The following is a 15,000-nucleotide window of genomic DNA, read 5'->3' on the forward strand; positions in this document are numbered from 1 at the left end:
GTTGCTGGCCATCTGGGGGTGTTGCTGGCCATCTGGGGGTGTTGCTGGTCATCTGGGGGTGTTGCTGGCCATCTGGGGGTGTTGCTGGCCACCACCCAGCAGGCAGGGCACGGTGAGGTTGTCTTTCTTCATGCGAGGAGAACACACAACTTGAATTATAACGTGTTGGGAAGAAACGATTGGGCACTACAGTCATAGTGCTTTATATATAATGTCGTGACCTTGACAAATGTATTCAACTATGAGACCTCACCTGTAATTGGATTGATGAACTTCAAAATATACTGATAAGATAATATATCACTGCTAAATCATCTCTCTTCATATAATATCTTAAACATTCAGAACTGACTATTTTTGACTAGGGGCTTATCTTGAGATCTTGAGGTTATCTTGAGATGATTTCGGGGCTTTTTAGTGTCCCCGCGGCCCGGTCCTCGACCAGGCCTCCACCCCCAGGAAGCAACCTGTGACAGCTGACTAACACCTAGGTACCTATTTTACTGCTAGGTAACAGGGGCATAGGGTGAAAGAAACTCTGCCCATTGTTTCTCGCCGGCGCCTGGGATCGAACCCAGGACCACAGGATCACAAGTCCAGCGTGCTGTCCGCTCGGCCGACCGGCTCCTCCAAGCTTGACGCAAGAAATTTTCTGGAATTCTAAACTTTAAACAAAAATCATAAAATCGTCTATCTCTATTTTATTTATTATGATTATTTTATTTATCTCTATTTTGTTTTTATTTTATTAAGTTTTATTATTTTATATAACTTAATTTATGCCTGAAAGTTGCTACATCCTAGATTCCCATTAACACACAAACTGCTCTGTAACTTCCCATTAACACACAAACTGCTCTGTAACTTCCCATTAACACACAAACTGCTCTGTAACTTCCCATTAACACACAAACTGCTCTGTAACTTCCCATTAACACACAAACTGCTCTGTAACTTCCCATTAACACACAAACTGCTCTGTAACTTCCCATTAACACACAAACTGCTCTGTAACTTCCCATTAACACACAAACTGCTCTGTAACTTCCCATTAACACACAAACTGCTCTGTAACTTCCCATTAACACACAAACTGCTCTGTAACTTCCCACTAACACACAAACTGCTCTGTAACTTCCCACTAACACACAAACTGCTCTGTATCTTCCCATTAACACACAAACTGCTCTGTAACTTCCCATTAACACACAAACTGCTCTGTAACTTCCCATTAACACACAAACTGCTCTGTATCTTCCCATTAACACACAAACTGCTCTGTAACTTCCCATTAACACACAAACTGCTCTGTAACTTCCCATTAACACACAAACTGCTCTGTATCTTCCCATTAACACACAAACTGCTCTGTAACTTCCCATTAACACACAAACTGCTCTGTAACTTCCCATTAACACACAAACTGCTCTGTAACTTCCCACTAACACACAAACTGCTCTGTAACTTCCCACTAACACACAAACTGCTCTGTAACTTCCCATTAACACACAAACTGCTCTGTAACTTCCCATTAACACACAAACTGCTCTGTAACTTCCCACTAACACACAAACTGCTCTGTAACTTCCCATTAACACACAAACTGCTCTGTAACTTCCCACTAACACACAAACTGCTCTGTAACTTCCCATTAACACACAAACTGCTCTGTAACTTCCCATTAACACACAAACTGCTCTGTAACTTCCCATTAACACACAAACTGCTCTGTAACTTCCCATTAACACACAAACTGCTCTGTAACTTCCCATTAACACACAAACTGCTCTGTAACTTCCCACTAACACACAAACTGCTCTGTAACTTCCCATTAACACACAAACTGCTCTGTAACTTCCCACTAACACACAAACTGCTCTGTAACTTCCCACTAACACACAAACTGCTCTGTAACTTCCCACTAACACACAAACTGCTCTGTAACTTCCCATTAACACACAAACTGCTCTGTAACTTCCCACTAACACACAAACTGCTCTGTAACTTCCCATTAACACACAAACTGCTCTGTAACTTCCCACTAACACACAAACTGTTCTGTAACTTCCCACTAACACACAAACTGCTCTGTAACTTCCCACTAACACACAAACTGCTCTGTAACTTCCCACTAACACACAAACTGCTCTGTAACTTCCCACTAACACACAAACTGCTCTGTAACTTCCCATTAACACACAAACTGCTCTGTAACTTCCCACTAACACACAAACTGTTCTGTAACTTCCCACTAACACACAAACTGCTCTGTAACTTCCCACTAACACACAAACTGCTCTGTAACTTCCCACTAACACACAAACTGCTCTGTAACTTCCCACTAACACACAAACTGCTCTGTAACTTCCCACTAACGCACAAACTGCTCTGTAACTTCCCACTAACACACAAACTGCTCTGTATCTTCCCACTAACACACAAACTGCTCTGTAACTTCCCACTAACACACAAACTGCTCTGTAACTTCCCACTAACACACAAACTGCTCTGTAACTTCCCACTAACACACAAACTGCTCTGTAACTTCCCACTAACACACAAACTGCTCTGTAACTTCCCATTAACACACAAACTGCTCTGTAACTTCCCACTAACACACAAACTGTTCTGTAACTTCCCACTAACACACAAACTGCTCTGTAACTTCCCACTAACACACAAACTGCTCTGTAACTTCCCACTAACACACAAACTGCTCTGTAACTTCCCACTAACGCACAAACTGCTCTGTAACTTCCCACTAACACACAAACTGCTCTGTATCTTCCCACTAACACACAAACTGCTCTGTAACTTCCCACTAACACACAAACTGCTCTGTAACTTCCCACTAACACACAAACTGCTCTGTAACTTCCCACTAACACACAAACTGCTCTGGGGCTTCCATCACATCACAGTGTATGAACTAACCTGAACAACTACTGAACAACACTCATATCAAAGGTTACAAGACCCTCTCTCACCCTTGCAATATTGGCACAATTGCACCATGGTACAGCACAAAGGCGCAACATTTCCATCACGGGTCACCAAACTGAGCTGATCTGTAAACTTCATTATAATTCGTTCCAAACAAATTTTTATAATGTATCAAACATGATTACATAATTATTTTACAACCTCATCCTTCAGTCACTGCAGGTGTTATGTTCATTGGTAATATCCACGTGTTGTTTTATTTCTACTCTAGAACACCTGACTTAAGACGTGATACATTGATGGATGTAATGGCTTATCATGGCGTTCATTTTTCCTGCTATTGCAGTTATTGCTGGCCTTGTTGTTCCTGCTACTAGGGGCAACTAGTGCTAATGACACTGCTGCCTCTCACCTCTGCTGGATTATAGCTAGTTGTGGTAATTTGTTTCCCGCTTCCTCTGCTATTATGACGTTCAGTACTTTTAGTACTGCTAGTTCTTCCACTGCTGCTACTTCAGCTGCTTCTAATAGTACTGGTGCAGCTATCATCACTATCACTGCTACATCTAGCACCGTTACAACTGCTGCTACATCTAGCAACACTACTATTGCTACATCTAGCACCACCACAACTGCCGCTACATCTAGCACCACCATAACTGCCGCTACATCTAGCACCACCATAACTGCCGCTACATCTAGCACCACCACAACTGCCGCTACATCTAGCACCACCATAACTGCTGCTACATCTAGCACCACCACAACTGCCGCTACATCTAGCACCACCATAACTGCTGCTACAGATTTATTTAAAAATACTCCAAATGAAGTATTTCTGCCTTTAATTAATCTCAAGCGCGCGGGAAATAAATTATTTAAGGTGAAATGTCAAATGGATTTACCGTGTAATGGGAGACTGTGAAAGAGCTCAGATGTGGTGGGTGGGGTAACAGGAGCAGGTGACTGACCGCTCCTGTGTACACACCTGCTGGAGCAGGTGACTAACCGCTCCTGTGTATGCACACCTGCTGGAGCAGGTGACTGACCGCTCCTGTGTATGCACACCTGCAGGAGCAGGTGACTGACCGCTCCTGTGTATGCACACCTGCTGGAGCAGGTGACTGACCGCTCCTGTGTATGCACACCTGCAGGAGCAGGTGACTGACCGCTCCTGTGTATGCACACCTGCTGGAGCAGGTGACTGACCGCTCCTGTGTGTACACACCTGCTGGAGCAGGTGACTGACCGCTCCTGTGTATGCACACCTGCTGGAGCAGGTGACTGACCGCTCCTGTGTACACACCTGCTGGAGCGAGTGACTGACCGCTCCTGTGTACACACACCTGCTGGAGCAGGTGACTGACCGCTCCTGTGTACACAACTGCTGGAGCGAGTGACTGACCGCTCCTGTGTACACACACCTGCTGGAGCAGGTGACTGACCGCTCCTGTGTACACACCTGCTGGAACAGGTGACTGACCGCTCCTGTGTACACACACCTGCTGGAGCAGGTGACTAACCGCTCCTGTGTACACACCTGCTGGAGCAGGTGACTGACCGCTCCTGTGTACACACACCTGCTGGAGCGAGTGATTGACCGCTCCTGTGTACACACACCTGCTGGAGCGAGTGACTGACCGCTCCTGTGTACACACACCTGCTGGAGCAGGTGACTGACCGCTCCTGTGTACACACACCTGCTGGAGCAGGTGACTGACCGCTCCTGTGTACACACACCTGCTGGAGCAGGTGACTGACCGCTCCTGTGTATGCACACCTGCAGGAGCGAGTGACTGACCGCTCCTGTGTACACACACCTGCTGGAGCGAGTGACTGACCGCTCCTGTGTACACACACCTGCTGGAGCGAGTGACTGACCGCTCCTGTGTACACACACCTGCTGGAGCAGGTGACTGACCGCTCCTGTGTATGCACAGCTGCTGGAGCAGGTGACTGACCGCTCCTGTGTACACACACCTGCTGGAGCAGGTGACTGACCGCTCCTGTGTACACACCTGCTGGAACAGGTGACTGACCGCTCCTGTGTACACACCTGCTGGAACAGGTGACTGACCGCTCCTGTGTACACACCTGCTGGAACAGGTGACTGACCGCTCCTGTGTACACACCTGCTGGAACAGGTGACTGACCGCTCCTGTGTACACACCTGCTGGAACAGGTGACTGACCGCTCCTGTGTACACACCTGCTGGAACAGGTGACTGACCGCTCCTGTGTACACACACCTGCAGGAGCGAGTGACTGACCGCTCCTGTGTACACACCTGCTGGAACAGGTGACTGACCGCTCCTGTAAACACACACCTGCTAGAAAAAGCCATTTTGTTTATTAATCGTCTTTACTAGTTTTACTGAGGCAAAGTATTTTTTAAATATTGTGAATAACCAATGGTTGTTATTTTTTCCTCTGTTTAATTTTCACTCCTGTCCTCCTACCCTCACTAGGGACAACAGTTTCCCCTCACCTAATTAAGGACAATATTATGTGATGTAGAATTGTTTTTCATGTGATTAAGTGAACATTTTTTCATGTGATTAAGTGAACATTTTTTTCATGTGATTAAGTGAACATTTTTTTCATGCGATTAAGTGAACATTTTTTTCATGTGATTAAGTGAACATTTTTTTCATGTGATTAAGTGAACATTTTTTTCATGTGATTAAGTGAACATTTTTTCATGTGATTAAGTGAACATTTTTTTCATGTGATTAAGTGAACATTTTTTCATTTGATTAAGTGAACATTTTTTCATGTGATTAAGTAAAGTTTGCGTAAATATAAACGCAATTTTTCGTGTAAAATAAAGTTGATGCAAGTCAATTATGTTTCGGATATTTTGCTTTTCAATCACGTGACCTGTCACAACCAATAGAAAGCAGGTGACACGTACCAAGTTGTGATTGGACAAATGAGTTTGCGACACCCAATCAGCGCTATTCATGGTTTCACATGTAGATTTTCGCTGACCGAGGTTAGCCTGGTAGAGCTCACTTGTCGTCCAATATCGACGGGATCAACCGAGTTCGACGATACACTGCCCGAACTCCTAAGATCGTTAAAGCTTGTCCCGTTGGTCGGAAGATTAAGATCGGAGAGGATCCAGTGTCCATGTGATCCTGAATCAGATTCGGTGAGAATGATGAAGCCGTCACTCTTGGGACAGTAACATAGAAGTCTGCTGTTAACTGAACCGACTGCAGCCTGACTGAAACAGTATTCAGAAGCGGCATCTTCTCTGGTAGAGGGTGAAGACACAAAAGCTGTCTTGGACGCCCTCGGGGACGTCCGCCCTCGTCCGACGCTAGGACCTTCAACTGTGTGCTGAGTTCAAGAGTTGTTGTTGTTTAAGATTCGCTACCTGGAACAAAAGTTCCAAGTAGCACGGGCTATGGTGAGCCCGTAGACCCTAGGAGTCCACAAGTTGAAGAGGTCGAGCCCAGGCTAAGCCACGGGTGACGCATCATCACAGTAAACAGTGTCTACTGGACATGGCACCGTCGAGGTAACTTGAAGTATGTTGGTCGAAGCTGAAGGAAGGTTTTTAGGTGGCTAATCTGCCGCCCACATAAACCACTCGGGGGAACAATTCATAGCATTGTTGTGACAGCTTAGTGATCGTTGTGGCCTTGTTCTTGCACCTATTATGTGACAAACCAGTATGTCTCTTAAGAATAGCAAAGGGATCAATAATAAATTAAACTAAAACTTGTTATGTTAGGGTGCTTTTGAGGTCACGGTTATATCAGATAAACTGCGTTTTCACTGTTAATATTAAACATTTACATGTTACTAAATATGTAAGCAACTCATCAGTAATGTCACTTGTTTAGCTAAACGGATTTTGGGGCTCAGTTTCTGAGCGCATTGTGTGTGTGTAACATTTTTTCACTACCACACACAGGATGGGTATGGGGTCCACTACCATTCACAGGATGGGCATGGGGTCCACTACCATTCATCGGATGGGTATGGGGTCCACTACCACACACAGGATGGGTATGGGGTCCACTACCACACACAGGATGGGTATGGGGCTCACTACCACACACAGGATGGGTATGGGGTCCACTACCACTCACAGGATAGGTATGGGGTCCACTACCACACACAGGATGGGTATGGGGTCCTCTACCACTCACAGGATAGGTATGGGGTCCACTACCACTCACAGGATAGGTATGGGGTCCATTACCACTCACAGGATGGGTATGGGGCCCATTACCACTCACAGGATGGGTATAGGGCCCATTACCACTCACAGGATGGGTATGGGCTGCAAAATGAATGAACTAAACTAAAACTAACAACACGGTTGCAGAATATCAATGTTTAAACATTCCCAACATCGCCGACATTCGGAACATGGTGAATCTGACATCACCTCCATCTGTCAGAGAAGAGGAGATTTACTTAAGTGGATCGGCGCATCTCACACGATTAAGTATAATTACGTAAGATTCCCCCAAGAGTTATCAAAACAGTGTGCAAGATCTAGCTGTCCATAGAGCAGGAAATGTTAGCCCGTACTCAGGACGGGCTCCTGAGTACCGAACATAGCCGTGTTCGGTACTCAGTTTGTTGTGGGGCTACTACTGACCCTGGGGAGGGTCAGTAGTTGGACTACAGGGGTCTGGATACAAGTCTAACGTAATATACACAGGCCGAACAAATTAATTAATTTTCCTTTGGGGCATACCACTCAGGGACCTTCATAGAACGCGTCCAGGTTTGGTCTGGCGCTGTGCCTCAACGCCTGGAGGGTTAATAAAGCCATCACAAGAGCCTACTGACCAACCAGAGAGTAAAATCCCGTTCTGAATATAGTCCGGAATGTAATTCACAATTGGGAAATCACAATGATGTTCAATTTAATATGAAATGCTGTAATAATCTATGAAAGGTACAGACACCTGCTGAATTAGGGTATTAGTGAACAGCAATATTTTTGGCTGACAGAAACATTTATGTTTTTGGCCTCTCTCTGAGCGGCTGAGCTGGGTAGCCAAGGTACTGGAGAAGGTGTAAGAGAGGAGGCGAGTGAGAAGGGATGGTTCGTGTGGAAGGTTATACTACACGTATGTTTGGTGGACTGTTATATACTCCAGTTTCATCTGTGTGTGTATGAGACCAGCCCAACACGCCTCCCTGTTGCCCCCTCTCTTATTGTCTCGTCTCCTTATACCTCATCTTAATGTTCCTCCTCCTCCATCTACCTCTTTTTAATGTCTTCTTAAGGTTCCCACTCGTTTATTTCTCCATTTCCCTCTTATGTCTTCTTTTACTGCTTTCCTTTCCATGTTACACTTAGTTCGTCATCCTCCCTCCCATCTTGTAACCTCCTTCCCCTCTATCCCTTCCCATCTCTAATCCTTTTCTGTTTTCCCTTTTTTTACACAGGTGAGTACAGGAAGAGACGACTTTTGCTAAATTCCATTAGCAGGCTAAGAGCTTTCTCTTCCCTTAGCTCATGGTAAGCCTTATCCACTAGCTTTCCTTGGAACATGACCCGTTAATCGGTTTACAACCAGGTGCCCAGATAGTGTGGGATGAACAGTAGAGTGAAGGATTGACGTCCAGACAGTCCTCCCTGGCCAGGACTTGAACCAAGACCAAATTACTCTCTCTCCGGACTCTTATCTCTTCCTCGAGTTCTAACATTCCTTTTCATTTACTATAGCTTCTTCTAGCTCATTCTCCGCTTGTCATCTATGTTCTCCTTCTCCATATCTCCTTATTCTCTATTTATTCTGACTCTTCACTCGTCCTGTATTTTCTGTTAATATTGTTACCGTCACTTTTTCTTTTTCCACTCATTCTCTTTCTTCGTATTTTTTTCTCCTCTGTTTTATTTCGTTCTCTTCTAATCTTCTGTTAGAGAGTTCTCCTATATCTTGTCTCCTGTCCTTCCATAAGTAACCTTTTCATTTGTTCCTACTCGTCATCCTACTCTCGAATTACCATCTGCCTCCTGCCCCTCCTTTCTCCTCCCCTCCTCCTTCTCCTACTCTTCCTCTTCTTTCTAAACCTCCTCCTCCTCCTTCTCCCCTTCCTTCTCCTCTTCCTGTTCGTGGTCTACCAGAAGCTCCGCACAAAACTATGCATGGAAGCCTCTCGAGCTTGCCTACTTCCACACGTCTTATAAACTTGGAGCGATACAGCTGCAATTTGCCTAAGAGCAGACACGCCTCCCAGCGGCTGTGCGACGGCGCCTTAAGGAAGAGAATTAATAAGAGGCATCTGGACTGCCTCCAGCTCCTCTCCACTAGGCAAGTCCGCTCCACAAAATTACCAGGGGCTCCGTTTTTTGTGCCTTCGTCTTATTCCTTATATTGCCTTTATTATCTTAGTTTTTCTGCAATTCTTGTTATTCTTGTGTATTTTTTGGGGGGAGTTATTTTAACCTCTGTTCTCTCCCTTTTTCCAATACTATAATGTAATATATATATATATATATATATATATATATATATATATATATATATATATATATATATATATATATATATATATATAATATATATATATATATATATATATATATATATATATATATATATATATATATATATATATATATATATAATATATATATATATAATATATATATATATATATATATATATATATATATATATATATATATATATATATATATATATATTGTCATATTTATGTTACACTTATTCCAATTTCTGTTTCGTTGGGAAACCAACGACGCCTCTTCTGCCTATTCGTTTTCCTTCGTGATAATTCTCTTGTCACATAAAGAGTCAAGGGTATCAGTGAGGCTTCTCACCTGCGTCACTTGCTTCTTTTAAGTGGCTTAAGGGATCTTCAAAGGTTCAGTGTGGTCTATTGTTAGTGTGGATGTTACCGTATTACAAGTGTTTATGATACTTTTGCTTGGAAAAGTATTTGAATTCAAAGTACCCACAAGAACTTAAGTCCAATACTTTTTAAAACTAAATGTTCTGTGAGACTTTGAAGAAATTCTTATATGGCAAATGTTCATATCTGGTTAACATTTGTGAAGTCCGTAAATGTTCATTATACAAAATGATCTTTCCAGGGTGTAGAACACCAGCATGTTCGTAAAGAACATCGTAACACTGGGGACACGTTCATCCACTGATCAACATTCGATTTGTGTTTAGTAATAATTATACAATTGGAACTTACTTAAAATATAGAGGTCCTCTACCTCATGATCTCAAATCTGATGTGGCTTTAAGTTTTTGAGAAGTAATGTTCGAAACGTGGAAGATTCCCTAACGGTATTGCAAGCACCACATCTGTGAATATATGGACTTGTCTTACCGTAGAGGAAAGTTGCAGTCTACTCAACACGGGATCACTTTGAACCCATGTATCGCAAGTCCCATCGCCCCGGTGTTGCAAGTCTTATCATCTAAGTATTGTAAGTCTAGCCTTGCCTGTAATGCAAGACTGGACTTGCTGGCATTGTAAGTCTAGTCATGGGGAGCCGGTCGGGCGAGCGGACAGCACGCGGGACTTGTGATCCTGTGGTCCTGGGTTCGATCCCAGGCGCCGGCGAGAAACAATGGGCAGAGTTTCTTTCACCCTATGCCCCTGTTACCTAGCAGTAAAATAGGTACCTGGGTGTTAGTCAGCTGTCACGGGCTGCTTCCTGGGGGTGAAGGCCTGGTCGAGGACCGTGCCGCGGGGACACTTAAAAAGCCCCGAAATCATCTCAAGATAACCTCAAGATATAACCATGGTAATATTATTACAGTAAACGTTAGCCAACATATCTTTCAAGAAAAGGCTCCACTAAACTCGTCAAACAACGACCGCTCGCATATGGTAACAGTCTTGTGTTTATCCTTCCTGATTCCTTCGCAAACGTCCCTGTGAGTGTCTTTTGTTCAGCTTTCAGAAGGCCTTGCCACCCCTGACACGGAATACTGCTCCAAGATTTACAGTCAGAATAACAGGGCCAACCGACCTTAAATCCTCTTCCATCAACTGCACTCAAAAGCTTCGCATAATGTTCGGTTATTATGCAGCACACAACCGTCCTGTGAGCTGTCGTGGGTCCCATGCCCATGTTGTGAGTGGTAGTGGGTCCCATGCCCATGTTGTGAGTGGTAGTGGGTCCCATGCCCATGTTGTGAGTGGTAGTGGGTCCCATGCCCATGTTGTGAGTGGTAGTGGGTCCCATGCCCATGTTGTGAGTGGTAGTGGGCCCTATGCCCATGTGTTGAGTGGTTGTGGGCCCCATACCCATGTTGTGAGTGGTAGTGGGCCCTATGCCCATGTGTTGAGTGGTTGTGGGCCCCATGCCCATGTTGTGAGTGGTAGTGGGCCCTATGCCCATGTTGTGAGCTGTCGTGGGCCCCATGCTCATGTTGTGAGTGGTAGTGGGTCCCATGCCCATGTTGTGAGCTGTCGTGGGCCCCATGCCCATGTTGTGAGTGGTAGTGGGCCTATGCCCATGTTGTGAGTGGTTGTGGGTCCCATGCCCATGTTGTGAGTGGTAGTGGGCCCCATACCCATCCTATGAGCGTTAGTGGGTTTCATACCTATGCTGTATGTGGTATTGAGCCCCATACCCATGCTGTGAGTGGTAGTGGGCCCCCATACCCATGCTGTGAGTGGTAGTGGGCCCCATACCCATGCTGTGAGCGGTAGTGGGCAAGCTCATGGAGGCACATAATGGGCTCAAAAGCTTCGTGTAATTTTCAACAACACGATTCTCACTCCCGGAGTCTTTTCCTCAGTCTTTTCCATCATTGTCCACTCACTTGTAAAGATCGGTGGAGCGACGGCCTAGCTTCTTGCAAGGCCGTAGCTCGATCCCCGTAGCTGATACCAAAGTGGTTGGGCACCGTTCCTTCAATTCGTACTCATATCCAAGCTCATATCCGTCTTCATATCCGAGCTCCTTGACTTCGTATCCGGGATCCTTGTCCTCACATCGGAGCTCAATGTCCTCATATCCCTTGCTATTACAAATATAGGCATAATAGTGTCATGTGTTTCCTCTGGTAATAATGTTACCTAAATCTGGGCCTTTTTCCCGCCATTGGTCTTTATTTGTTTACATTTGGGATGAAATTCTCAGCAACGTCCCACGGCTGTCTAGACCTGAGCTCTCAACACGCTACTGCAGCGTAAGTTAAACTACCTTGCAATCTATGTAAAGTTTCGTTGCCAGTTAGGTCAAGTTATCTCGCAATGTAGGTCAAGTTACCTTGCAATGTAGGTCAAGTTACCTTGCAATGTAGGTCAAGTTACCTTGCAATGTAGGTCAAGTTACCTTGCAATGTAGGTCAAGTTATCTTGCATTGTAGGTCAAGTTATCTTGCAATGTAGGTCAAGTTATCTTGCAATGTAGGTCAAGTTATCTTGCAATGTAGATCAAGTTACCTTGCAATGTAGGTCAAGTTATCTTGCAATGTAGGTCAAGTTATCTTGCAATGTAGGTCAAGTTATCTTGCATTGTAGGTCAAGTTATCTTGCAATGTAGGTCAAGTTATCTTGCATTGTAGGTCAAGTTACCTTGCAATGTAGGTCAAATTACCTTGCAATGTAGGTCAAGTTACCTTGCAATGTAGGTCAAGTTACCTTGCAATGTAGGTCAAGTTACCTTGTAATATAGGTCAAGTTACCTTGCATTGTACGTCATTTCTGTACTAGTGAGGTATAAGCCGTTCTGCTCCCCTTCTTATGTATTGCAACTCTTCAGTATATTGTCTTGATTTGCCACTCCGTTCAAAATCCGTACTCCTAACCAGGAACATGCGAACCCAAGCAACCCACCTAACCTTAAGGTGGGCTAGATTCATAGAAAATGTGTAAATTTGTGAGCTGCTGCTTTTCGTAATAAGTTGCATTTGGTACGTTGGTCACCGTAATAAGCCAAACGAGCAACGATGAGTGACGAGTTGTCTCCCAGCCCGAGCCAGTGAGGGAAAGGGTCCATCAACACTTTCCATATATAATTTGTAAGCTTAGTGATGCCTGGCTACTTAAAGTATCACTCAGGCCAATATTCCAGGTCCCAAATATTAGGTCCCAAACCTACACAGGTCCCAAATCAACACAGGTAACAAATCTACATACAAATCTACCAGGTCCTAAATCTATACAGTAAAATAACAACATACTGGAGTGAACGACATGGAAGAAAATGCAGAATAGAACCAGTGAAGAGCAGAAGTGCCATGGGCACAATCAGAGAACACTGTATGAACATCAGAGGTCCGCGGTTGTTCAACGTCCTCCCAGCGCGTATAAGAAATATTGCCGGAACAACCGTGGACATCTTCAAGAGGAAACTAGATTGTTTTCTTCAAGAAGTCCCGGACCAACCGGGCTGTGGTGGATATGTGGGCCTGCGGGCCGCTCCAAGCAACACCCAGTTGGACCAAGCTGCCCAACCACTTGGGCTGGACGGTAGAGCGACGGTCTAGCTTCATTCAGGTCGGCGTTTGAGCCCTGACCGTCCAAGTGGTTGGGCACCATTCCTGCCCCCAATCCCATCCCAAATCCTTATCCTGACCCTGCCCATGTGCTATATAGTTGCAATGCCTTCGCGCTTTACCCCCTGATAATTCCATTTCAAAAGTCGAGCCTGGCCTCGGGCCGGGCTTGGGGAGTAGAAGAACTCCCAGAACCCCATCAACCAGGTATTCGTCTCTACAGCAACCCGCCGTTACAACTCTCTTCATTTGTCTTCCCATTTTTAGCGTAGGAACAAAGTGAGTTAGATAATATATCGTAAAGAAAAGGATTAAAGTGAGGATAAGAAACAGAATGAAAAAGTGAGAAACAAGAGAGGGTGTAGAAGCGAGGCAGAACACACGACTTCCACCTTCCGTCTGACGAATGTATCGCCAGAGGTCGTGAGTAGCACTTTACTGCCCCTTCGCCGGAAATGTAGATATAACCAGGAAGAAGAAGAACAGGTTGGGGGGAAGATAGCGTTTAACTACCTATTGCACCTCGTTCATGTTAAGACGGCACTAACTTGCCGTCTCTCTCAGCTAAGTTGACTACACCTCGGAAATTCCGCTTCCTTGTGTAAATTAAATAGCGACATTTTGCGTTATCCAGCTATAGTGGGGATGAGGCCCGGGCCGCCTCCTGCAGTCCCGCCTCTCCTGTCCCAGCCGTGGTCCCTCTCTCCTGTCCCAGCCGTGGTTCCCCTCTCCTGTCCCAGCCGTGGTCCCCCTCTCCTGTCCCAGCCGTGGTTCCCCTCTCCTGTCCCAGCCGTGGTTCCCCTCTCCTGTCCCAGCCGTGGTTCCCCTCTCCTGTCCCAGCCGTGGTTCCCCTCTCCTGTCCCAGCCGTGGTTCCCCTCTCCTGTCCCAGCCGTTGTCCCCCTCTCCTGTCCCAGCCGTGGTCCCCCTCTCCTGTCCCAGCCGTGGTTCCCCTCTCCTGTCCCAGCCGTGGTTCCCCTCTCCTGTCTCAGCCGTGGTTCCCCTCTCCTGTCCCAGCCGTGGTCCCCCTCTCCTGTCCCAGCCGTGGTTCCCCTCTCCTGTCCCAGCCGTGGTTCCCCTCTCCTGTCCCAGCCGTGGTTCCCCTCTCCTGTCCCAGCCGTGGTCCCCCTCTCCTGTCCCAGCCGTGGTTCCCCTCTCCTGTCTCAGCCGTGGTTCCCCTCTCCTGTCCCAGCCGTGGTCCCCCTCTCCTGTCCCAGCCGTGGTTCCCCTCTCCTGTCCCAGCCGTGGTCCCCCTCTCCTGTCCCAGCCGTGGTTCCCCTCTCCTGTCCCAGCCGTGGTTCCCCTCTCCTGTCCCAGCCGTGGTTCCCCTCTCCTGTCCCAGCCGTGGTCCCCCTCTCCTGTCCCAGCCGTGGTTCCCCTCTCCTGTCTCAGCCGTGGTTCCCCTCTCCTGTCCCAGCCGTGGTTCCCCTCTCCTGTCCCAGCCGTGGTCCCCCTCTCCTGTCCCAGCCGTGGTTCCCCTCTCCTGTCCCAGCCGTGGTTCCCCTCTCCTGTCCCAGCCGTGGTCCCCCTCTCCTGTCCCAGCCGTGGTTCCCCTCTCCTGTCCCAGCCGTGGTCCCCCTCTCCTGTCTCA

The 15,000-nt window shown here is 46.3% G+C and overlaps 1 protein-coding gene across 1 annotated transcript; it reads right to left on the reverse strand.

Annotated features, from left to right (window-relative positions):
• Positions 1-5,903: 5,903 nt before the first annotated feature.
• Positions 5,904-11,388, reverse strand: LOC138351282 (uncharacterized PPE family protein PPE21-like). The gene is made up of 2 exons (XM_069302914.1): positions 10,933-11,388; positions 5,904-6,119 (listed from the first exon to the last, which is right to left on the reverse strand). Exons 1-2 carry the CDS (start codon positions 11,386-11,388, stop codon positions 5,904-5,906), a joined length of 672 nt encoding a protein of 223 aa, XP_069159015.1.
• Between the last annotated feature and the right edge of the window lie 3,612 nt (positions 11,389-15,000).

Source organism: Procambarus clarkii, chromosome 49 (genome assembly GCF_040958095.1).
Source record: "Procambarus clarkii isolate CNS0578487 chromosome 49, FALCON_Pclarkii_2.0, whole genome shotgun sequence".
Lineage (NCBI taxonomy): Eukaryota > Metazoa > Arthropoda > Malacostraca > Decapoda > Cambaridae > Procambarus > Procambarus clarkii.